Source organism: Emys orbicularis, chromosome 1 (assembly GCF_028017835.1).
Source record: "Emys orbicularis isolate rEmyOrb1 chromosome 1, rEmyOrb1.hap1, whole genome shotgun sequence".
Taxonomy (NCBI): Eukaryota; Metazoa; Chordata; order Testudines; family Emydidae; genus Emys; species Emys orbicularis.
This window is the reverse complement of record NC_088683.1, coordinates 194201447-194227940: the sequence shown is the minus strand read 5'-3', so window position 1 is coordinate 194227940 and position 26494 is coordinate 194201447. Positions and strand designations below refer to the sequence as shown.

The 26494-nt window shown below is 40.6% G+C and overlaps 1 protein-coding gene across 1 annotated transcript in view; it reads right to left on the bottom strand.

Moving 5' to 3' along the window:
- The window catches only part of NCAM2 (neural cell adhesion molecule 2), a 272786-nt gene that overhangs the window by 7555 nt on the left and 238737 nt on the right, over positions 1 to 26494 (bottom strand). Inside the window, exons 16-17 of the mRNA XM_065401487.1 lie at positions 8082 to 8286; positions 1783 to 1902 (exon numbers count right to left, since the gene is read on the bottom strand). Of these exons, the coding sequence (XP_065257559.1) occupies positions 1783 to 1902; positions 8082 to 8286 (325 nt within the window). The remainder of the gene's footprint in view (positions 1 to 1782; positions 1903 to 8081; positions 8287 to 26494) is intronic.

Here is a 26494-nt window from a genome sequence, read left to right as displayed (position 1 = left end):
TTTAAATATCAGTCAATTTTCACAAGTAAACCCAATTTTCAAGAGAAAAAAAAGATATGCACATCACAAATACTCATCACAATGAAAACTCAGTGGCTGACTTTGAATAGTGTCACATTCATTTGTGATCTACCATAAAACAAGTCACACACTCTACACACATCTTGAAGAGATTATTTAAAATGGTAATAGCAACAGTGCTGCTCCACTGAATTTGCTCTATTGGCTATAATAGGTAGAACAGAGGCCAGAATCTGGTGCCCATCAGAATTCAGACTTTTGGATTCTATGGAGCCAATAGCTCTTCCCCCCTGTAATGGGACAATTGCCTCCAGAGAACCTCCTGCTGGCAAACCATAGCTCTGCAATGCCCTGCCTCAGTTTCCCCTTCTGGGCAGGGCCCCTTAAAGAATTCCATACAATCCAGAAGGTATGAGACAAAAGCACCCTGCTGAAGTTCTACTTTATATGAGTTCAAATACATTCAAAATAAAGTGTCTTCTGTCCAGACTCCAGCTGGGCCCAGCCCCTCCTCCCTAAGGGACTATCTTGTCCTGCTCTCTGAGCAACTGGAGAAGATGCAAGGCCTGTCTGTATCTTCTCCCTGCTCCAGCCTCTGACTCTCACTAAAACTCCTCACTCTCCTCTCTCTTTGAGTCAGGAGCCCATTAATCTTCTTCTCTGGAGCTGGGTTCAGTCTCTCTCCTAGAATTAGGAGTCCCTAGTCCTCATCCCCAGAGCTAGCGTATAATCAAACAGACCCTTTTACTTCCTGCAGGAGCCATTCTTACCCCCTGCAGCACTCACTGCTTTTTTCCAGACAGCTACAACTCCGCAGGCTTTTGTTCTGCCTAACACTCCTAGCTCAAATATTAGGCTCGTACTCCAGCTCCCTTCCCTAGAGACTACACCATGTGTCTCTCTATTCCTCCCTTACATCCCCAGACCTGGCCTGACTTAATTAACTCATTCATTGCTACCTACCCTTCTGGGGAACTGAGCGGATCTTGGCACAGGTGCACTGAGGCCCCATTTCCCCTTCAAAGGGCCAGCAACCCTGGGACATCCCCTTGATTCTTGAACCCACCACAGACTGTGAGGTCCTTGTAGCCATCCTGGAAAGCTCCTTCAGCTGCTCCTCAGCATGCAACTTCCAGCAATAAAGCTGAGGGGTGGGAAGTGAGCAACTCAGCAGAGGAGCCAATATCTGAGCACAGTTCCACCAGCTATACCAAATGGCCTTGCACAGACAGCTGGGCTCCAAGTTACACAACTGTAGAATATATGTGGTGTGGGATGATGGGGCTAACCAGAGAAGACCTACATTCACAGAGGGCACAGAAGCAGCATTAGGATGCAGCTTGGGCAGGACAGCATTCATTTGGAGTGTATCTCTAGGACCACTGGGTAACAGGAAAGGGAATGTGGCATGCAATTTTCCTAGTTCTTTCCACCCTCAATGCCAGAAGCAATGAAAAGAAAGGCAGGGGTCTGAAATTACCACTGCCCCCTCCCATCTCACAGCAGCAGGGAAGGGCTGGACAACCTACAACTTATGTTGTGCTGTGAGTTAGGCAAGTGAGTGGTAAAGGGATGGAGATGCTCACTCCTTCCTGAAACGGTCGCTGCTAAAACAAAATACACTGATAAACAGAGCGTACGAGCATATCCCACAATGCTATCCGTGCTTCTTTTTTTTCTTGCACATAGCTGAAAGTCTATTCATTCTAATCAGGCAGTGCATAGTTAGTGAAAAGCTGTTAGAAATACCAGGCTACATACTCAGGTTCTGTGAGTGGTGTTGTTTCATTTGGCTCATTTACTGGACTCCCGTCTTCATGACTGGTAATTCTTTCATCCTCTGTTCTCATTTCCACTATTGGCTCTTTTGATCCATCTTTCCTAAAAAATATTAAAAGAGTCTTAACCTCCATCATTATGGTATCAGAATGCATTACACTTTATTAATTACCATGATCCCTCCTTTCAAAAAGTCACTGAAGAAAAAGCAAAACCAATTAGCAACGATTAACACTGGAACACATTCAACAGTTTTGCTCCTGATTTCTTACAACCTTCAAAGCATTCAGTCGCTGCAGCTGCTTATCTGGCCTAAAAGCACGTATGCGTACCATAAAATCTCAAAAGAGCATTTGTTTATGAGTACATAATAAATGGACAGCTTCTCGCTGGCAAAAAACCTTTACTGACCTCAGCAGAAGCAATAAGTAAAACATAGGGCTTGATTGTTATTTGCACTATGGCCCCTTTACAACACTCTGGCAGGGTACTGAGCCTTAAAGTGGGTATAAATATAAAGCTATGGGCATTTTATGGCTTCTCTCTACTGCTGTAGCAATGTAAAGAAGGCTTAGTGCAAAATGAAAATCTGGCCCTTACTCATCAGACCTGAATAGCTCCCACCAAACATTTAAATCAATTTGAAATATATCTATCTATCTTACACTTCCCTTGTTTATGAACAGATGAAGACTCCCCACCCTTAAACTACTGATTCCCCCCCTCCCCCATAAAATCAGACAATGAATTCTAAGCAATTTGTGAGCAGGGGTGGTTGCTCGCTATGCACTCTAACAGTGTCCAATACAATGTGGCCCAAATGTGGGCCAGAGCATTGAATAGCTACAGCAATACAGAAAATAATGCTAATTAGTAACTAATAAAATTTTCTATGTTAGAAGCGCAAATCATTGTGTGCCCAAAAATGCTGTGATCTTCCAATACTGAAAGAACAAACATCCCTTTCCTCTCCTTGAGATCACATCCTGAATCAGGTTCCTAGGAACGGTAATCATTTGAATGCAGAAAACCCAGGACAACTGACATATAAGTGGGGAATCCCTCATCTTTAGCAATCTGATTTCTAGACCTGTTGCAGTCCAGAAATCAGCCTGGTTGCTAGCTCCCTGAGCTTAGCCTGGGTCCCATGACAAGGGATATGTCTTAGCTTAACTCATGTCTTATATTTCTATATTGTTGCCAAAAAATATAATATAATTCTTACACAGAGACTTTACATATGCTCTTATCTATCTATCTGCAATACGGATAGAGAGCTCTAACTAACACTTAGTGACTAGATAGTCTCAGAAAGAGTCCTTCTTTCCTACCAGCTATGCAGACTGCTAGAGAGACAGGAAATGGGAGTGTAGAAAAAGTGTAGACCATATTGACCAGCTAGGGATCTCTGTGTTACAATAATACTCAACAGCCCTTTGCATTCTGTAAAAATGATGCTTAACCAGTGTTCATATACTTGTGAAAATGACATTCAATTTGCAATGCATTTAAATTAGTCAAACATTTATTTTTTAAGGTATCAACTGGAAGTGATCAATTTAGGATATATTTGAGCGCTAATTAGGAGCTATCTAACTGCCAACCTTTTCATATAGGCACATGTTAGAATGAGGCCTACTTCAAGTACATGCAACAATTATGGATCATAATGAGATGGATGAAGGGTCTTATAATTTCTACTGATTTTATCCTATATATTTAGAATCTTATTCCCAATGAAAAAAAATTATATATCCAAATCCTAGAAAATATGATTTTATTAGAAAGCAGAATGCATGTAGAATGTGCTCTTCATTTATAAAGAAATAATGTATATACACTATGCAGAAAAAAATACAGGTTGCAGGAAACACCTTACTTTAGTTCTATCTTAGTTGCCTAGTAAATTCTGCATGGGCTATATTTCTACAATCAATACATATGGAACATAGTTCTTGGCAATACATTTCTCAGAAATCAAACATAATTAAAAAAAATACCTGCCCCACTGAAAAATATGCAAACATCCAATGTCTTATTTTAAGATGCCTAGTTGATGTGAAATAAAAGAAAATTGAGAATGCTCAAGTTTGTCTGGAAATTTTAGATTGTCCTGCATTACACTATATATGATGTGTTGAAACATGCTGAAATAAGGATGTAGACTGGGGATCATAAGACAACAAGACAAGATTTGCATCTCACAAGACCATCCCAAGAGAAAAAGAAATGTAAATAAATAAGACATCACGCCTACCAGAAAAGTGTCTTGAAGAAATCCTAGCAGAAATCTCTTTTATATGAGCTTACTGGTCAGCTTTGTATTTTCTGGAAGCTGCATATTGTTGGTAAATCAGATATTGACTGATCAAAATGAATCTGGATTTGCTACTTAGATATAAAATGCTTATCAGTGACATCTGAAACTTCAGCACATTAAGGTCCTGATTCAGTAAATTACCTAAGCACATACTTTAATCCATCCCCGTTTAGCCAAGTACTTATCCCCAAGCCTAAGAGCTTTGCTGAATAGGGATGAATTGCTAAATCAGAGCTCTGTTCTGTCTTTAGATGTTCTATCTATTGAATCTGAAGATTTGGTGTTATTCATAGAAAAAGCGATGCTATTACTGTCTCTTATTGTAAGCCACATAAAGTTAGTATACTTGTAGAATTTGTTACATGTCTACTCAATTATGCTAGGTGGACATAGGTGAGAAGGAATGTTTTCAGATCTAAAATTCAAGGGAGGAAAACATTTCAAAAATGGGAGGAAGGTAAGTTATGGGTATTATCTCCTTCAAATGCTTTGGAAACTGTAAAAATTGGGAACACAAAGTAACCTTGACTTATATGACCAGGACATACATGGATGACTTCCATAGCTCTCATGGATCTCTCACCATTTAATGACATTTCCTTCCACATAAATGAACTGTTCCTTCATATACCTCCAATTAATATGGCTTCGCCCCCCCCCCCCTGGCATGCGGTTTTTTCTTAGTCACTTATTTTATTTTTAGCAAGTATTTGCTGTAGCCATTACAGTAAAATCCCACTTTGTATTAATTTATAGTTCCACCATGTCCTTCTTATAACATCTAACCTTTTCTCCTTTCTATTTTTTTTAAATGCCCACAAAAGGCATAATGTCAAACGTCAGTGGTAGCAGCTGTTCAGCTTGTCTAGAATTAGTTCTACTTGTTAAGATAGAATGTTGCTTCACATACTTCACAACAAGCCAGTGTGCCCTTGTCTCTTTTCCTGGGGCTAGTCATTGGCACCAATATCGGAGGATGTACAGGAGTCAGAATTTTGGCATCACAGGTCACTGCATTAGGAGCTCCAGGACGAGCAGAGTGTGTGTGGAGCTACAATGGCTCTATCATCTGTTCCCATGTGTTCCTGTGCATATTACTCACTCAGGAACACTGTCCTCCTTATGGCAGAATAGTTTAAATAGCCAAAACAGGGACTCTTAAAATCCTTTAAAAAAGCAACATTTGCCATCAGTTACCATACATCTGATATACCACCATTGTTGCCTTACAGTGCAAACATCAGGATAACATCAAGATTCATTGATTATAGACTCATAGACTCATAGACTTTAAGGTCAGAAGGGACCATTGTGGTCATCTAGTCTGACCTCCCGCATGATGCAGACCACAAAAGCTGACCCGCCCACTTTCCCTTAACTCAGCTGTTGAAGTCTCCAGATCGTGATTTAAAGACTTCAAGTCACAGAGAATCCTCCAGCTTGCGACCCCTGCCCTATGCTGCGGAGGAAGGCGAAAAACCTCCAGGGCCTCTGCCAATCTACCCTGGAGGAAAATTCCTTCCCGACCCCAAATATGGCGATCAGTAGAACCCCGAGCATACAGGCAAGAATCTCCAGCCGGACCCTCATTTTACCAGCGATGGCACGTTATTGCCTAATTGACTAAAATCACGTTATCCCATCAAACCATTCCCTCCATGAACTTATCTAGCCTAATCTTGAAGCCAGGGAGGTCTTTCGCCCCCACCGTTTCCCTCGGAAGGCTGTTCCAAAATTTCACCCCTCTGACGGTTAGAAACCTTCGTCTAATTTCAAGCCTAAACTTCCCCACGGCCAGTTTATATCCATTCGTTCTCGTGTCCACATTAGTACTGAGCTGAAATAATTCCTCTCCCTCCCCGGTATTTATCCCTCTGATATATTTAAAGAGAGCAATCATATCCCCCCTCAGCCTTCTTTTGGTTAGGCTAAACAAACCGAGCTCCTCGAGTCTCCTTTCATAGGAAAGGTTTTCCATTCCTCGGATCATCCTAGTGGCCCTTCTTTGTACCCGTTACAGTTTGAGTTCGTCCTTTTTAAACATAGGAGACCAGAACTGCACACAGTACTCCAAATGAGGTCTCACCAGCGCCTTGTATAACGGAAGCAGCACCTCCTTGTCCCTACTAGAAATACCTCGCCTAACGCATCCCAAGATCGCATTAGCTTTTTTCACAGCCACGTCACATTGCCGACTCATAGTCATCCTGCGATCAACCAGGACTCCGAGGTCCTTCTCCTCCTCCGTCACTTCCAACCTATGCGTCCCCAGCTTATAACTAAAATTCTTGTTAGTCATCCCTAAATGCATCACCTTACACTTCTCACTATTAAATCTCATCCTATTACTATTACTCCAATTTACAAGGTCATCCAAGTCTCCCTGGAGAATATCCCGATCCTTCTCCGAATTGGCAATACCTCCCAACTTTGTGTCATCCGCAAACTTTATCAGCCCACTCCTATATTCGGTTCCGAGGTCAGTAATAAATAGATTAAATAAAATCGGACCCAAAACCGAACCTTGAGGAACCCCACTGGTGACCTCCCTCCAACCTGACAGTTCACCTTTCAGTACTACCCGCTGCAGTCTACCCTTTAACCAGTTCTTTATCCACCTCTGGATTTTCATATCGATCCCCATTTTTTCCAATTTAACCAATAATTCCTCATGCGGCACAGTATCAAACACTTTACTAAAATCGAGGTATATTAGATCCACCGCATTTCCTTTATCTAGAAGGTCTGTTACTTTCTCAAAGAAGGAGATCAGGTTGGTTTGGCATGATCTGCCTTTCGTAAATCCATGTTGTAATTTGTCCCAATTGCCATTCGCCTCAAGGTCTTTACTTTCTCCTTCAAAAATTTTTCCAAGACTTTGCATACTACAGATGTTAAACTAACAGGCCTGTAGTTACCCGGGTCACTTTTTTTCCCCTTCTTGAAAATAGGAACCACATTAGCTATTTTCCAGTCCAACGGTACCACCCCCGAGTTTACAGATTCATTAAAAATTATCGTTAAGGGGCTTGCAATTTCTCGTGCCAGTTCCTTCAATATTCTAGGATGAAGATCATCCGGTCCGCCCGATTTAGTCCCGTTTAGCTGGTCAAGTTTGGCTTCCACCTCTGATGCTGTAATGTCAATCCCCCCTCCTTTATTCCCCTCTGTCCTGCTCACGCTATTTCTAAGCCCTTCATTAGCCTTATTAAAGACCGACGCAAAATATTCATTTAGATATTGTGCCATGCCTAGATTATCCTTAATCTCCACTCCATCTACATTCTTCAGCGGTTCCACTTCCTCTTTCTTTGTTTTCTTCCTATTTATATGGCTATAAAACCTCTTACTATTGGATTTAATTCCCCTCGCAAGGTCCAACTCTACACAGCTTTTGGCCTTTCTCACTGCGTCCCTACATGCTCTGACCTCAATAAGGTAGGTTTCCTTGCTGATCCCTCCCCTCTTCCATTCTTTGTACGCTTTCTGTTTTTTCTTAATCGCCCCTTTGAGACGCCTGCTCATCCAGCTAGGTCTAAATCTCCTGCCTACTATCCGTTTTCCCTTTCTCGGGATACAGGCCTCGGACAGCTCGTGCAACTTCAACTTGAAATAATCCCAGGCGTCATCTGCCTTTAGATCCCTAAGTATGTTAGCCCAATGGACTTCCCTAAGTAGTTGCCTTAATTTATTAAAGTTGGCCTTTTTGAAATCATAAACCTTAGTCACAGTTTTATTTCTGTTAATCCTTCCATTTAGTTTAAACCGAATTAGCTCATGGTCACTCGAGCCAAGGTTGTCCCCTACAACCATTTCCTCAACGAGGTCCCATGTAGTAGAAATAACTTGTGAAGTATGATTTTTGTCATATCACAAACTTAACACCAAGGTAATATACACGTGTTGGACAGACAACATTTTTGTTTTAAGCATTTTCCCAAGATATATTATTGATACTCACAGGTATGCAGCTTTTCCTTCTTCTAGTTCTTTACTTTTTCCACTGGAGCCACTCTTTTTCCCACAAATTCTCCTAGTGATGCACATTAGCAATCCACATTGCCGTACGAAGAAGCAGCTGACGTCAGTCACAACAAGGATTAACAATAGGGCTGCTACTCCTAGGCCAATGACTGCACCGAGCCCAAGGCCATTAAAAAGGGTATCTTAAAAACAAAGAAAAGATTAGATTTTGTAAATAAAGTCTCTATCGGGGGGCAGGTTTAGGAAGCTCATAATGAAAGTTTTATCTGTGTACAGAAGAAGTATCCCTCCGTCATGCAGAAGAGGAATTGTGTCTGACCTCTGAGGTTGGAAAGCACCTCTACAAGAGCTCACGACATGAGGGCTAAGGGATATAGATCAAAAAATGGGTAGTGGTATTCTAGCCAGTGACAGAATCCATACATAAATTGACTATTGCTATGCTTCTCATGATAGAATCCATGAGTAAATTACACAAGGGAGTACTAAATAGCACACAACAGTGTGTTGTTGCTTGCGATCTTGCCTAGCGATGATGTTTCAGATATCCAGTCAGCAAAGTACTGGTACCGTCCCAGCTGCTAGACTAAGGGCAGGATTTTGTTCGACAGTAGTATAAACAAGCGCTGCAATGACAGAGAGCAAAATGTATAATCACAAACTGGCAAAGATTTTGACAGTGCTTTTATCTTTCTCTCTCCACTCCGCTACCCCCACCAGCACTGCCAATATACTTTGGACCAATTTTAGTTAAAGCACATAATTTTTAGATGGATTTCTATTTTTTGCTTAATTAAATTCCTTAACTAAAATACAATGTATCTGGCCTTTATAATAAGTTGATGTTGCTTGTATATACTAAATCAATGCATAATTTTAACAGGGATATATGCTTCATTAATGTATGTTATGGAGCTCTAAAAAGGAAAAGTGGAAACTCCTGTTTTAAAGGGAGCTGGGTTTTTCTTATTTTGTTGCAATCAATGTCATGCCATTTTGCATGGGTTATTTTATTATAACAGCATTATTTAGAAGTTTATCATGTAATAAAACAGAATTCAGTATTTTTCCCTTTGAAGTCTTTTCCCAAAAAGCTTAACGTATAAAGGAAAACACTAGATAACAGCTACACTGCATAGCCCCAATGAAAATAATGCATCATTTATGCAATGTCCCTGCCAGCAGTCTTGGAATCCTGACATTTGAGATGAATTAGTTTATTTATTTTTGATGTAAAATTTCCAAGTTAAATGTTGCCCAGCGTGACTTCTGATACCTGAACACATTAGATAAAGACTGACATGCCCTGACTTACAGTATCCCTGTAACTCTGAAATGCCTATACAGCCAATGGGTAACTTACATACAAATATATTTTGAATTAATAATTTAATCAAGATTGTCAAAAAGACTGAAATGTACACTCACTTTATGGAAAAATATAGATGTTAATAGTAATGAAACCAGAAAAGTCCTATAAAATGTAATGAGGTTCTAGAGAAATGCCTCTAAATACCTACAGAATTTAATATTAAAAGAGATCATTTCTATACAGTTTTGAACCATCCTATAGAATTTTGTGGAGCAGAAATTGTGCCCTATAAAAAAAAAGAAAACATCCACCCATCTCTGGAAAGAGTCTCATTTTATAAGTCTTTTTCATAAGGAGCTAAAACTCCCACACAACTTTATTTTTAAATCTCAACCAAGTATCATTATTATGTCAACAGAGGATAACGTGTGTCAAACTTTCAGCCAGCAAGAAAAGGAGGAGGCTGCATAATTAATTCTTCCTGATCACAAAAACCCAGCCACCTGAGGGAAATGCCTATTACAGCAGCATTGGTGTCTTGCACAACGAGATTCTGGCAATTGTTTATGATTCAGGATTGGCTGAGACATCTTCTGAGTCATTCATATTTGATTGATGTATATTTGTCTGCCTCTTTGCGTTAGAGAAGTTTCCCTTTCATTTTCAGCTGCCTCTCCCTTCCCCCCATTTGAATGTTTGTAAGTAAAGTATGCAGATGCAAAGGATCTGAATAGGTATGTATGCAAGGGAATGAAAGATACTGTATATTAATCAATGTATCACTGCAGTCTCATCTGATATCAACAGTTTTCAGAAAAAGATGCATGCTGAAATCAAGGTCTTTTTTTTTATGACTATGTCCTGAATCTCCTGGGAGGAGCTTCTTCCTTCCCATGTACCTACAAAACAGCACAGCAGAATCAATAACTAATGTAGTTGACTGTTGGCAAGGATGGGGAATATGTTACATGCCCGACTGCAGTACAGGGTTCCAAGAGCAGTGTTTTGTTGTGAGGTGTTGGTTGGAAGATATGGCCAAGATCCAATCTTCTACATGTATGCTTGTTAGGACGAGGCACACATTACTTAGTTTTGGAGGGACAGTAAGATGTACCCACAACATGGCACCTACTGGAGCCATCATATGCTCCATTAGCAAGATGGCTCAGGGACAAACCACATGGCCAGTAGCAGTCTGCTTCCCCACTGCTTTACTCTTACTGTGAGCTCGTACAGCACCCTGCACAATGGGGCTCAGACCTCAGCTGGGGCCCACAGGTGCTACCACAGTATTACTGCTACTACTAACAAGAACATTTTTATCGCACTATTTCCTATTTCAGAACTGAAATGATTCATCCACATAACAGATTATAGGCGCATTAGCACAAGAGACTGAAGGGAACTTTCCAGACATGGATCTCCCTCAACCCATGCAAACACAGGCTGAACTTCACTGCCCCAACCAATTCTGGAACCCAAGAAGGCTCTGGGGACTGCTCAGGGGGGGGCGGGTGCTGAAAGACCTGTTCAGTTGAAGGAGAAGTGACAGGCCAAAGCTGGGAGAAGGGATTCACATTCATTGTCCCCCTGCAGCTCATGAAACTTAGAGATAATACACTCTGTGGCTGCATTATCTTTCTGTTTAACCCCTATGGCCCCAGAGCAGCCACAGCCAAAGAGAGTCTAGTAGTGATACTCCAATGGGAACCAAGAGCGAGGGGTGCTGCGACTCCATCTGTGATGGTTTCTGGATTCCAGCAGGATCCCCCAAGCTTAGGAGGCAGGCCTTGTAGTCTGCTCTACGGGAACCAGGCAAGCCCACTCCCTTCCCCTCAATGGAACAATGAGGGGGAATCTGCATGAAATAATCCTCAAAGTAAGTTCATCCTCTCAAGTTTCTGCCAAATGATTTACTGCAGAAGACGATGATGTGGCCCATAAAATGTGGCATACTGGTTCAGACCTAACTTCCATCTAGCCAAGTATCCTGACTCTGACAGTTGTCAGCACCAGATGCCTCAGAGAAAGGAAAATGAAACTCTGTAGGGAATAATTATGTTGTAACCTGTCTGCAGAATTTTCCTCTTCTGACCCATCTGTTAGTGTTCAGCTGATATCTTTAGGTATAAGGTTTGTTTTTTTATAATCTAAAGTGCCTGTGGAGGTTAGCTTTCCACATATAAATCTCTAATATTTTTGTGAATCCATTAAGATCTTGGGCCCAGTGTTTCAACCTTAGCTGCTAGCTGCTCAATATATAAGAACCTAACTTTAGTTTGAAAATTTTGGATTCAGCATCATCATGTAGCAATGAGTTCCATGGGTTAATTATGAATTGTATATGCAGTATTTCCATTCATTAGTTAAAAATTTGCTCCATACAGTAAATCTTTCTTGTTTTGTTTCCTTCTGGCCATTCCTTAGTTTCTCTTTGTTTTGAGCCTTTCCTTTCCTTCCCTCACTTCTGACCCCTGCTTTTCTGACTGCCTCCCCCTTTCTCTTCCATTCATTCTATCTGATCTTTTCTTCCTCTTACTACAGCAACTATGTGATCCCTCTTCTGTCCTTGGTTTTCCTGATATCTGTGTCTTTTCTGCCCCTTTTATTCCTTCATGCAGACTTACTTTTATACTTGCATGTGAGGGTCTAATCCTTGCCCCAGTTGACAATTTTCCTCATTTTGCTTCTCCACACCTGTCTCCCTGGCTTACCCTGAGGATAGTGGCACCAACTCCACCAAAGTCTGAGGCTGGACTTGATGGTTGTGATGCCATAGGTTTGCCATCATTGGTTTTCTAATACTGATGGATCCATTATCCTATCCTGCCATTCCTTACTATGGACATTTGCAATAATGTAATGCTTATTCCTAAAAGTGCATCTGTTTTTGCTGCTTATTTTTCTTTCTGTTTCTGAAATATAGTTTAAGGATTTGATTTTTCAAAAGTGACCAGCACTAGTTTAACTCTGCTCCCACTGAAGTCAGTGGGACTCAGCGTTAGCCTAACTCAGCTTCCATTGAAATCAACGGGACACTTTTCAAAATGTTCCATAATGTATCACATGGACTTAAAGTGCTAGCTGCCTTCTTTGACGAGCTACAATAGTAATATATTTTTACATTCATTATGTGCATGGCTTCCCTAGTATATTGCACACTTAATACACATCCTATTAATTCTATGTTAATTTGAGTGAATTGAGTCTGAACATATTCCTTGAAAGGTTTATTATATACCCATCTTTAGTAATCGAACCATAACCATACCTTTTAAAACACTGATCTGAAAAAAAATCTATATTTGCCATGCGTTTTGATTGTCATTTGTCAAACCAATGCTGCTTTTAGTATAATATGCTTTTAATTGCACAGAATGTGGCATAAAGAATATGATATACATTAACGTCATGATAATGAAAGGAACTGCCTACTTCAAAAAAGCACCACGTGCATCCACTTCTTCAAATAAGTACTTATCAGAGGACAATAATTCATGAAACTTTCAGGATTTTAATAATAAAAGTGGTGCAAGTTCTTAAAATAAACGGTGGAAAGTTTTGGCAATCTCTAAACTCTTCAATACTGAACCGTATGTTCAATGTCTAGTAATACTTTAGTTTAGCATCAGAGTAAAGAGTTTTAAATAAAGTAGGTGGGAGGGAAACAGAGGAATTTGGCAATTAATTCAGAACCTCCTCTTAAGTGGGGATAAATGAGTGGAAATATTTAATTTTGTAGACTCCAACTGAGTATTTATTGATTCCAAAACTTGTCCTTTATCCACCCCTGTAAGTAGTTACTACAGGTATTCTGAAGGTTGTTTTCACTTGCATATGCACACACAGCTGTACAAGCACAATTCATATACTGTCCTCTACATCCAGAACATAGAATCTATTGTCTGTCCACAAGGGGGATAGCATTATTACATGCAAAACTTGTGTATTCAAATAGCTTTTGTGTGTGTAAATTCTATTGCTTGCATGTCCATGTATCACCCATGTATCATGCCTTCTGTGATAGAGCACAAAAAGTACACATGCAGGTATTTACACCTCTACCCCGATATAACACGAATTCGGATATAACGCGGTAAAGCAGTACTCGGGGGGGGGGGGGTGCGCACTCCGACAGATCAAAGCCAGTTCGATATAACCCGGTTTCATCTATAACACGGTAAGATTTTTTGGCTTCCGAGGACAGCGTTATATCGGGGTAGAGGTGTATGTGCAAAAATTATACATACACAAGTGATACTTGAGACCTCTCCCCCCCCCCATAGGAAAAGCCACCTTTGCACTTACATGTGTTTTTATTATTTTTTCCTCAGTTGCAGATTAAAAAATATTGCAGCTGATTCTCCATTGCCCTGAACCTTGCAGTTATTTATACCAATGCAAAGTGAGTGCAATGGTGTAAAAGCCTATTATTCTGCTGTAGCATTTTACACCCATTTTGAACTGTGTAAATGACTGCACAAGATGTAGGGCAGTGGAGAGTAAGGACCATTGGGTTATGCCTAGAATCCACAAATTCCTTCAAAATACACCTCCCCCCCCCAAAAAAATAATAATAATTGAAGAGTCAGGAAGCTAAAGGAACTGATAACTATGTGGAGATATATTCTGAAAATACTACCAAAGAAGGTGGCAGGTGGAAGGAATTACCTTGTTTGTCCTCTCTTTCACACTGCCCTCTTGTACTCATTGCAATAGAGCAGGGGTAGGCAACCTATGGCACACGCAGGGCCGGCTCTAACTTTTTTGCCGCCCCGGGCAAAAAAAAAGAGCGCTGCCCCGCCGTAATACCCACGCCCCAAGCGCCGCGCTGCCGAACCCCCCCCCCGAGCGCCACGCCGCCCAACGCCCCCCGAGCGCCGCGCCGCCCAAACCCCGATGCTGGGCTGCGCCGGGCCGCCCAAACCCCGACGCTGGGCCGCGCCGGGCCGCCCATACCCTGAGCGCCGCGCCAACCCCTGCCCCCCCCCCCCAGCGCCGCGCCACCGAAGCCCCCGCCCCTCCCCGTGCCGCGCTGCTGAAACAAAAACAAACAAACAAAAAACCTTGAGCACTGCCCCACCAAACCAAAAACAAAAACAAAAAATCCCGAGCGCCCCTGCAACCCCAAGATTGGCCGCCCCTTCCAAGGTGCCACTCCAAGCACGTGCTTGGTTGGCTGGTGCCTGGAGCCGGCCCTGGGCACACATGCCAAAGGCGGCACGCAAGCTGATTTTCAGTGGCACTCACACTGCCCGGGTCCTGGCCACCGGTCCGGGGGGCTTTGCATTTTAATTTAATTTTAAATGAAGCTTCTTAAACATTTTAAAAGCCTTATTTACTTTACATACAACAATAGTTTAGTTATATATTATACACTTATAGAAAGAGACCTTTTAAAAACATTAAAATGTATTACTGGCACGCAAAATCTTAAATTAAAGTGAAAGGTTGCCGACCCCTGCAATAGAGGTTGTCCATGATGCCAAATGGCTGGCATCCCTACATCAAATATCCTTAAAAACAGTATCTAAAGTCACACTAGATATTGTTATTGCAACTATAAAAGCTCTGGGACTTTGCTTTGATTTAATAGCTTCCAAGTCTTATTTAGTTCATTAAAAACTCTTGCTTTTGATTTAAAAATAGTACCTTTTGACAGGCATTCAAATAGCTAGAATGTAGTATTGCATTATTTCAAACACACAAGGTTAATGCTGAATATAATCCTTTTCTAGACTGTAAAACTGGAAAATAGTATCAGACCTTATAAGATTCATGTGTTAGGATTTAGCAGTTTAGGGCTAAGCAGTGCAACTCTTACTCACGTTGGTGAGTAATTACTGAGTAGTACAATGGAATTCAGTTGGTATTAGCTGTGTGATAAAGTGTTCAGCAGAGTGAGGAAGCTTTATAGAACTTAATCTTTTACATTAGATTATTATAAATTATTACCTTTTTTTAGAATTGATTACATATCCCTTTTATTCCTCCTCGCTAGGGGCCTGCTCCTGCCCTCATTGCAGTCAATAACAAAACTTCAGTTATGTAGGATTGGGGACTAGATTCTTAAATACGGTACCTTATATTTCCATTAAAGAATAAAGCAACTACTGTCTAGCTATCTAGTCTCTGAGCCGCTGCACTTCATTATCATTCCTTACCAACGTAAGTTGGATTTTCCTGTGTCTCCTATGTCCAATACTGATAGAGACAGAAGTATACAGTGTGTACAGAAGTGCAAAAGTATTCTAATGATGGGCCAAGAAGGAAATAACATTTGTCCAGGTCCAGTCTGTCAAATAAGAAAATGGTTTTGAATCTTCAGTTTCTTCTATTGGGCATTAAAGCATCAATACTTCTTTTTTTTATCAAATTCTATGTTATTGTTGATGGAAACGTATATATGAGTTTGCCAATGCTGTGACATTTTGACATGCAAATCAAAAGAAAATAATGATGTGGCTAGGTTTAATTTGAATGGCTTAGATAGTGAGATTATTTCTTACTCAATACTTCATGAATATGAATATTTTGGAATCTGAAAGGCCAGTAATTGGACATTTATCACAATTTACTCTTTCCTTTCACAGTCATACAGTTTTGTTATGTATAACTTTCATGAGCAAATCTAGAGAGACAAGGTGGGTGAGGTAATATCTTTTATTGGATCAACTTCTGTTGGTGGGAGGCTTACCCAGACATTTTCTTCAGCTTACCCAGATTTTTCTTCAGGTTTGGGACACATACTCAGTGGCACAGCTAAATATAAGGTGGAGCAGATTGTTTAGGGTAAGTAGTCAACACATATTCTATGGGCCCATTCAACGTGAAGTGGCCCATTAACACCACTGTAGTCATAGGACAAAGAAGGGGGTTAGTGGGTTACAGATTGTTTTAATAAGCCATAAAACCAGTGTCTTTATTAAGACCATGATTTTTAATGTCAAGCAAATTTATGAATTTAAGCTCCCAGGCTCGTCTTTTGAAAGTGTTGTGCAGGTTTCCTTTGAGGATGAGGACTGATAGGTCAGATATGGAGTGATCGCTTTGTGAAAAGTGTTCATCCACAGGTTATATGGTATTTTTTTTCTTTTATCATTTTCCTGTGTGAGTTCATGCAAATCTGTCATTTTACTACAGCACATCTCTTATTTACTAGTGATCCATTATAGGCTAGCACAAGAGGCATTCCTGTCCTAGCTGTCTTTTTTGGGGCAGTTGTCACCTAAGATGTTGATGATGACTTCAGCATGACAAACTTATATTGTGCATTTTTATCATAGTTCTTCTTTGCTATATGTTTCTATTTTGTAAAATTTATCAATAATTAATTATTGCTGCATTATTTTTGGATATACATATAAAAAGTAAACTATAACATTTAATATTTGAGCATAGTGCTGAGAATCAAGACCATCTGAGGACTTGCACAGTTGTAATTGTTTTGTAAAATAGAACTAGGGAGAGAAAATAAAAAAAAAAATAGTTACATGGACACCTTATAATGAAAGAGAAAAGCAGAAAATGCCAGAGGTGTTTGTAATGGACATAACTTTGATGAATATGATACAATTCAAATTAAAAAACAAATTGAAGGGCCTGTCCTTCATTTTAAGCAAAGTAATTAGTCACTGGTTCAAATATTAAAAAGACTCATCTTTGAAATTTAAGTACTTTCACATTTGTACATAATAAAATATTTCTCAATTGATAAGCAGCTAAAAGGCATGTTTATGGTTTTACAAAATAGTTTCATATCTGTTATCAGTGTATCCATAGTCTTTGTAAGCACTTCTTTCTTGTCACATTTTTGGATTGGTAAATATTTTCCTACATTGAAAATGTAGGTAAGATCTCTGATAACGAGAAGAGTTCCTTTGGCCCATGCTTAGATTTGATAAGGGGAAAGCTGATGGCTAAACTGATCATGGTAAGAGTTTAAGTGAATGTGAGTTTATGGGCAGGAACCTAAGCTCTCAGCAGTAGTATGAGAACTCTTCTTTAGGACCAATCACTTCTTTCACTGAGAAAAGACGATGGGAGAATTTCAATGAGGCTATACCGTCTGCCATTAGTTTGCCTGGCATGGGTGTGTTCCATAGGCATAGGGGTCTGTATTTAGCAATGTAACCACAGGGCCGGGTAAGTGTCCAACAGTTCATAGGTATACCCTGAGATTTAATGAAAATTGCATTAAAAGTTGTAGCCACTAGTCTTTAAGTCATAGCAAGCATTTTTTTATGAGCATGTGTCACGGTGAAGGGGAAAGTTAGTGACAATCCACAATGTTCTTCTCAATTTGTTTCCTTACAGAAACAGATCGGGATTCTAACAAAGACATATTGAATGTTAGTGGAGTCTGTTTGATTTTCTTTTTTTGAAATCACCTATAACTGTCTCCTAGAACACATAGGTGAAAGGCAGCATAGTAGAGTGTGACTGTGATGGGGTCCATGTCTCTCATGAGTGCCCGCTGTCCGGTATTTGCGTGCCTGCTCTTTTTTCAGCTTTGCGCTGCTGGCCGTGCCTCCTACTGGCTATTGCCCTCGTCAGGTGGATCTTTGCTAACAGTCTGTATGTGAACAAAACAAACCCCTTCCAGGGTAGAAGTCCAACGGGGCCTATCCCAGTCCCTCAGTTGGTCTCTTCCTGCATCCCTCCCTAGGCTTATTCCTCAGCCCCTTCTGGGCTAGCACTCAAATGGTTTCTGCTCTGGAATGGAGCAGTGTCCCCAGCCTTCCTCCCTGGAGATTCTTTGCCTCCTGGCAAGCCTCAACTGACCCCCACTCTCCAGCTGAAGTTCATTACTTGAAGTTCAGTTCTCTCCCCTTCCAGGAAATATCAAAGTCCCACAAAAGCTGACCCACTGCCAGGTCATCCATGGACTATTCCCTTGATCAGGGCTTAAGCCACTTCCCTAGTGGCTGGTGGGAAGAACCTGGACCAGCCCACAACTCCAGGTCCCAGCCCAGGGACCCTACAAATAGCAGCCACATGCTGCATCCCTTTTTACTCTGTTACTGCTTCTGCTGTTCCCTGGGCCACTTCCCTGCAGCCCCAGAACCTTCACCCTCACCCTTACACCAGGGGTGAAGTCCTGCTTACTCCTTCAGCCAGCCAGGAGCACCTTCCTTACTCCCCTAGTCCTTGCCAGCAAATGAATCTACTCTGTCCAGCAGCTCCTTTCATGTGAGCCTACTGGACTCTGATTGGCCGCTCCCTGCTGCCTCCTCTCCAATTGGCTGCTTTCTCACAGCCTCTCTAGGCAGCCTAGAGGGCCCACCTCTACTGCTCTTTCCTGGGGCAGGATGTGTTAGGACCGTGAGCCCTCCAGCAGAGGGCCTCTGCGCCTAGTACACCCTGTCATAATGACCAATTATGCCCTGTGTTGCTTGATATGTTCATGAACACTCTGATTCTGACGGTTTTTGTGAAATAAGAGGACCATATAACTCCTCCTGCTGTAGATATATTGTGAATGTTAACCCACAGAAAGTCAAATGCCTACCATCTTAGATAAACCCAGTAATAAATTAGCTTATTGCTAGTTATGGACATAAGCCAGCAAAAAATGAAGTCAGTGGCATAACTCCTATTGACTTCAATGACAACAGGATCAGATATGGAAGTATGTGTTGTAAATGACAGACAATGTGGGTGAAAGAGGGGTTGATATTTTCAGTTTCATAGTTGAGAGTGTCAGTTTTAGAGCTGATACAGTTTCGGAGCTGTGAGCATCTGAAATTATGCTTATCAAGAATGTTATGCTTTTCTTGTAAATCCAAGAGAGGCCTTCCTTTGAATTATATATACCGTAATTAGCTCTTGTAGAAAAGCAGTCTTTCCAGATGCATTTTTCCTCTATTTTTTTAGGCAAGGATTGTCCTTAATGACCCTTTTAGCCAAATGAGTTATTAGGGCTTAATTCTCCTTTACACTAACGTCCATTTACACCATTCTGGCAATGTAAAAGGATCTAAAAGTGGATGTAAATGAAATAGCCAGAATGGCGTACAGGGAATTCAGAGTCCAGTTCAGGGGTGTCCAACTGATAGCTCTTGAGGATGATTGTGCTAACAAGAAAATATATATTTTATTGTTAATTGAAATGCATTCCTGGGGCCATGGCTTTTGATATTTAAAAAGAAGGCTTTGAATTATCCCTGGCACCTCAAATGCCTGCCCTGCAGTTCCAGGAGCACTTCTGCTCTGACCTGGGGGTACTTCATGCAAGTCTGGGTCCTTCCTTTCTGCAGCTGCTCAGCAGCTCCCCCAGTGGATACCTGCTGTGTCACAGGGGAGGAAGAAGTAAGGGTATATCTAAACCACAACGTAAGTCCAGGGATCAAACTCAGGCTTAACCCTCTTCTGACTACACATATATTGTGCTAAACCAGGGCTTGGTCCAAGACATCACTGTGTTGGAGGGTCCAAATCTGAGTCAGGTCGAGCCCTATTGCTTTGCAATGTAGATGCAGTGCTACTGAACTTGTGCTATGGGAGTCCACCAAAAGTATCCCACAATCGCACAGACTGAATTTCTTTGTCCTCTGGAAAGTCAAGTTGGGTGGACAGTCAATGTTTCCCATACTGCACCACAAACAAAGGGCTACAGTGGCCACATATTGGAAGAGCACTAGGCAGTCTGGGCTATGGGTGGTTAAATTTTGGCCTGCATAAGACAGTGTAGATGCCCTTTGTTTGTAGTGCAGTGTGGGAAAACTTGACTGTCCACCAAACTTGACTTTCCAGAGGATATAGAAATTTGGCCAGTGCAATTGTGGGATACTTTTGACAGATTTCCAGAGCACAAGTCCAATAGAACTGGGGTTACAAGTGAGTGTAGACACTCAAGCTTCAGGTTAACAAACCCAGGATATGCTAACTTGTGTTCTTTTAACCCTGGGCTTTTGTTGTACTGTACACTTACTCTTGATTGCTCAGCTACCTGCTTCCCTGCTAGATTGTGAGTGCAACAGAAAGAGCCAGATAGACAATTGACTAGTTCTGCCTGGGCCTAGTGCCTAGCAAAGACTGGCTCTCCTTTTGCACACAGCTATCTGGGGCAGCTCAGGAGAGGTGGAAAGGAGAAGAAACTAAAAACCCAACAACCAACTCTCTGATTATCTGCCCCAGAGCAGGTTGCTTCTAATTTATGCCAGCTGACTATATAATAGCAGGAAAAGCCTGATCACCGCATCCTTCAGAGTGCTGATTGTGGCTCCTTGGCCTTCCTGAAATAATAATTTGGCTGAATATAATATGGCTGAAAAGATTGATACCACTGGTCTAGTTGGATATTCATCTCTGTATCTCCACTGCCATTACAGAACTTGAAAGACTTATTAGGGCTAGTGAGACAGACATGTATGCGTAACATTAATTATGTGTAAGGTAATGCTGCATATCTCTCCTTAATAAATAAATAATTAATAAACAAACACACACACACACACACACACACACACACACACACACACACACACACGAGGAATTCATCATTTACATTCTTTCTCAGAACATCCCCTGTTTTAGGAGGGAAAAAGCCGGATTAAAAAAACAACAACTGTATATTGGGTAAAATTCACACCATCTATCCTGGGAAAACAACATTTTTTGACAAGTGCATCTATATGAGTGCACAAGCATTTACTGAGGAGAGAGGAGATAATCTGATGGGCAATATCATGCCATCAATCTTTAAACAGGCCTCCCCATTGACTTCAATCATACATTTACTCAAGTAGCAATGACACAATACCGCCCCATCTAAAGATAATGCAAAATAAAGAGGTAGAGTATTCTGAGAGTGTAGCTTAGCTGAGGTATTAACAAGTTCCTTCACAGTTTTTACTCTCTTTACCATTAGGAAGTGACACCCATAACCTAGACAGTTTTTGAAATACAAAGTGGAATTGAAATTGGTCATTAAACATAATTCCAAATTTTTTATCTTTGCGGTTTTCATTTCAGGTGTTAATTTACAAATGGGCATGGTACCATAGCAACATTTATTAAGAGTAAAGATTTCTGGCGTGTCCCAATTGATTTCATAACCTGAAAACGCAGGAAAAAAGACTGGATGGCAGAAAATCACATTCAAGAAGGGTACTAGGGTCTTAAAGAAATAGGGACAGATCATCAGTGTTAAATGCTAACACAGAAACAGCATCTTCAAGCCCTGTATGTGATCATGTCCCCTTCACTTCAATGGGAGTTAAAGTTATGCAGGGCTTGCAGGATCCGGCATTTAATATTGATGTCTCTTCAATGCAAATCCTTACACCAGCTCATGCTGGATGAGGATTAACATGAATTCAATCACTAACACAAAGACTTGAGTTTTAGGCCTGGATTCTCAGCTGCACAAGAACTGCATTCAGCACACGAAGGGGCAAAGATGGCTCAAAGCCACCTACATTATCTCATGATCACTGGAGGCTGCCCTGAGTTAAACCCAGCTGCAACAAGGGCCATTCTTCAGCTGGGGGATCTTTAGAACACACCCAGCTCTCAGAATGCCGCCTTCTCCTTCCTACATGCTTCCTCCATGGGGAAGCTAAGAGGAGATAGCCTAGAACCAGCCCAGAATTCCTCCATACTGTGTCCAACTAGGGTAGTTTTTGTGTCATGAGCTCTCCCACTGACTCATTATATAGCCGTGGGTAAGTGACTTAACTTCTGTGCTTGGCTTCCTAATTTTAAATCGGGAACAATACCATTTACCTACCTATCTCATGGAAGTGTTGTAAGTATCAGTCAATGTTTGTGGAGGGCTTAGAAAAGGTATGGTTTTATATAAGTGTTGCATTACTATTAAGTGAAGAAAAAGGAAAATGCCTTTGTCTTGCCAACTGTTGAACTCAAAATCACGGTATGTGCACTCCACGCAGTTTTGATTAGCAACATTGTACCAGCCAACAGTATTATTCAGAGAGAACACAGTCAGAAGGCCTGAAAGGTGAAGATGCCCTATGTGAATTAGTCACTATATTTGGACTGACAACGTATTTACGGGTTCAGTGGGATTTTCTGCCTGTTCACTAAAGTTGGGGCAAACACAAATACAGTAGTTGTGAGCTCATCAGCACAATTTAAATTCTAAATACTATTGCATAATTACTGTAAAACTAATCTATACAGTTTTTGTACTGTATAACTATTTTGGCTACAGACTGTGATTTTCTTTTTACACAAACAACTACATGGGTAGAACTCTTAATGTGAATGCAGTTATACCAGTATAAAGGTGACTTCTACATATTTAGCTTGTTCCCCTTTCCATATGGCAATGAGCTATACTGTATAAAGCACTTTTATACTGTATAGTTAAAGTGGTACAACTTGCGTGAGTGTGTGGACAAGCCCTAAGAGGAGATACAATTATTTCTGTTTCCAGGGCCACTAAAACCATCTCAAGGAAGAGACCAGTAGTAGCTACATAATTGCTTTTCTAGTATAATATAGCAGCCACCTAACATAAGCCAAAATAAGAATGGGGGAAATGGTATATATGCACTTTAGTGATAAAATATCATTGTTAACTGTTGAAACAAAAATGTTGTCCATGAAGTTCAGAATTCTAGTCAGCCAAATATGATATAACGGAAATACAGGAAAAGGACAAGAGGTTTCACTAGTAATAAAGAAAATACAGATAAAGATGCTTTCATTCAATTTTCTTTATTACAAAAATGGAGATAGAAAGAGGTTACATAAAATAAAATGGACATTGAACAACAAATGGAAGACATACATAAGGTTACATATATATCTGGACATTATGTTTGTAATGATGCTGAGGGACATTACATGTACACTATGCACACATTCTTCAGGGAAAAAGCTGAGGTGGCAGGAAAAGCCAATGGAACAGAATGTCAGTGAAACAAGGAAGGAACGAGAAAAAAAATTAAAAGTTAATGTTTCACAAATTAATTATTAAAAACCCATAAACTGTTTGTATTTAGAGTGTTTTTTAGAAAATAGAAATTCACAGAGATTGTAGCACTTGAAGTATTTTTCATAGTAGCAGAGTGAACACATAGTGTGTAACATTTTCAATGAAATAGTACTGAAAATACACAACTGATCTGGTTTGCTTAGCTTTTGTTACAATTCAGTTGATGTGCATCCTGATAAAAATGCCATGCTTAATAAAAATAACTATTTTCCCATTTTACTGCACATTGGATTTGTAAAATAAATATTCTATACCAATCACTGTAATAGCATAAAATACAGTGTGTCCACAATGCCACATAATGATGCCAATTGTAGTTTTGCTCAGGATAATGTACTATATATACTGTATAAAATAAAGGTGTATGAAAACGGGTGTAACTAAGAACAATTTTCAAACCCAGTGCCTGAAAAACTGTTAATTATCTGTAGGTAAGTCGCTAAGGCCCTATTCCTGCAAACATTTACATATGTGCTGAATTTAAACATATGAGTAGTCCCATTGACTTCAATGAGACAACTCAGATGCTTAAAGTTAAGAACATGCATAAGTGTTTGCTGGATTTGGGCCTGATACAACTGCTCCTTGCCTACACACTTTTATTTAATTGTATAAACTGTTTTTAGAAATATAGTATATGATAGATACTAGTTTATAATCTGCTGATGTTTACCAAGTAGAGTTCTAAAATAATCGTGCTATTCATGTGTTAATTTCTCAAACCTTAAAATGCCTGAACCTTCAGCTATTACATATAGCATATGAATAGTAAACTGGTACCCATCAAAAGAAGACTCATTCATTTGCTAATTTATATCAAATGCTCAGGTTGAAATCAGAGGTATATATACTATTGTCTGCTAAACTCGTATCCTCTCAATTCAGATTCTGTCAGGATAATAATGCCATGCTCATCTCCTACAGATTAACATAATTACACTTAATTTAATAAAGTAATTTTACTCTTTATTTTATGGAAAGAAAACTCCTTCCCCCCATAGAAATCTATGGAGACACATCTACACCACTGGACAGTCTCATATATGGTATTAGATTTTCTACTAGTTTTCTCTGGAGTGATATGATTGGAAGTCAAAAATAGTTGGACTATTTCTTAAAAACAAAAACAGACTATTTGGAAAATACAGTGGTTAAATGGATGGCTTTGGAGGGACATTTGGCATTGCACCATTAAAGTGACTCCTGCAAAGTTGAAATACATCTTTGTTCATAGTACCCAAGCATGGGGTATATTCTACACAAATGAATTGTGTGTTCCAAAGAAATGTACTTCTATAGAATAGGTTTAGGGTTATGAAGAAATATTTGCCGTAATGGCCTATTTCTATGATCTAAATACAGCTAACATTTATTATTAGACAATAGTTACAAAATATACAGGTTTTCTATGGGTAAAATCCTAGTCCCAGCAAAGTCAATAGCAAAATTTCCATTGCCTCCAGTGGGGCCAGGATTTCACCCAATATGTAATTTAAAGTGTACATCTGGAGAATAACAGCACTGGCTGCATTAGATACTTCCATGGGGAAGGCAAGGCCCAGACAATCATAGAATCATAGAATATCAGGGTTGGAAGGGACCTCAGGAGGTCATCTAGTCCAACCCCCTGCTCAAAGCAGGACCAATTCCAAACTAAATCATCCCAGCCAGGGCTTTGTCAAGCCTGACAATAATAGATTACATTATGCTGGCTCTTCTGAGATTTAGTAGGAGCTGAAAGGAAGATGGGGTGCAACTATGCAAGAAGGAAGCACAATCCTAACAGTTGACCATTGAGCCTCAGAAGATGTCTGACTGCTGTCAACAGGGTACATGCTGAATATGCCACTGGTGTCAGGAAAAGGAAGCATGCAAGTTGGGATGGTAAACTGAGGAAAAACAACTTATTTAGAACCAAAATGTAGATGTTAAACATCCTGGAGGGTGGAAGCACATTCTGAATGTGATTCTGAGAAGTATTTTCCTTCTGTGAATCATTGCGCAATGAATATCCAGTACAGAGGCAAAGCATGAGAAAACCCAGAGAGCAATCTCAATATTTTGATCACATTAAACACAACTTGCAGTCTCCTCATGTTTACCCTTTTATGAAAACCTTTGTCAAACAGGTAATAAACCATTTAGTTCTCACATTTGTGTAGCTTCTTGATACATAATACTGTAGAGTCAGAGGTTAGCACAGGGATCGGCAACCTTTGGCACGCAGCCCATCAGGGAAATCCGTTGGCAGGCCAGGCCAGTTTGTTTACCTGCAGCGTCCACAGGTTTGGCCGATCGCAGCTCTCACTGGGCGCGGTTCGCCGTTCCAGGCCCATGGGGGCACATCCCTCTGCCCGTGCCGCTTCCCGCAGCCCCCATGGGCCTGGAATGGTGAACCGCGGCCAATGGGAGCCACGATCGGCCGAACCTGCGGACGCTGCAGGTAAACAAAACATCCCGGGGTTGCCAGTCCCTGGGTTAGCTTATAAGGCTACCTATGCTAAGTGTCCAATTCTGCAGATATTATATGTGCATTTCCTACTGTAGTGAATAGAATTGTTCTATGCATAATGAGCACAGCATATCAAGGATTGGGAGAACAATAAACCATGTTTAATTGTAATAAACAATGTCATGAGAATGCAGTCATGTAAGTGCAGGCTTATTTATTGTTTTCAGTCTATTTTGCTTTGTACATTTGAAAAATGTGGCAAGGCTTTAACAAGGAAAACACATAGGCCCAAATTGTTGACCCCACAGAAGCATAAAGCAGCCTTATATTGCCTTAATGGCAAGCTGGAGATTCCCCCATTGCCCCAGCAAATGGGGTGGGAGTGGCCATGGTGTGAGCACAGTGTACTCCGATGTTCTCCAGAAGCCATAGCGGTCCTTAGGAGGTCATTGTAGATTCCACAAGACATAGCAGCACTGAGGCTGTTCTAACTACTTCCAAAGGCCAAACTGTCCCGCAACAATCCAGAGGATTGAAGAAGTCCAAAAAATGGCATATAGTCAGCTCCAGGTATTGTGGTTCCTGTGCAGGAGGTTTGAGCCCGAATCACATAAATCATTAGAGTCTAAGATTCCCTTTTGCCCTCTCATTCTGGTTTAT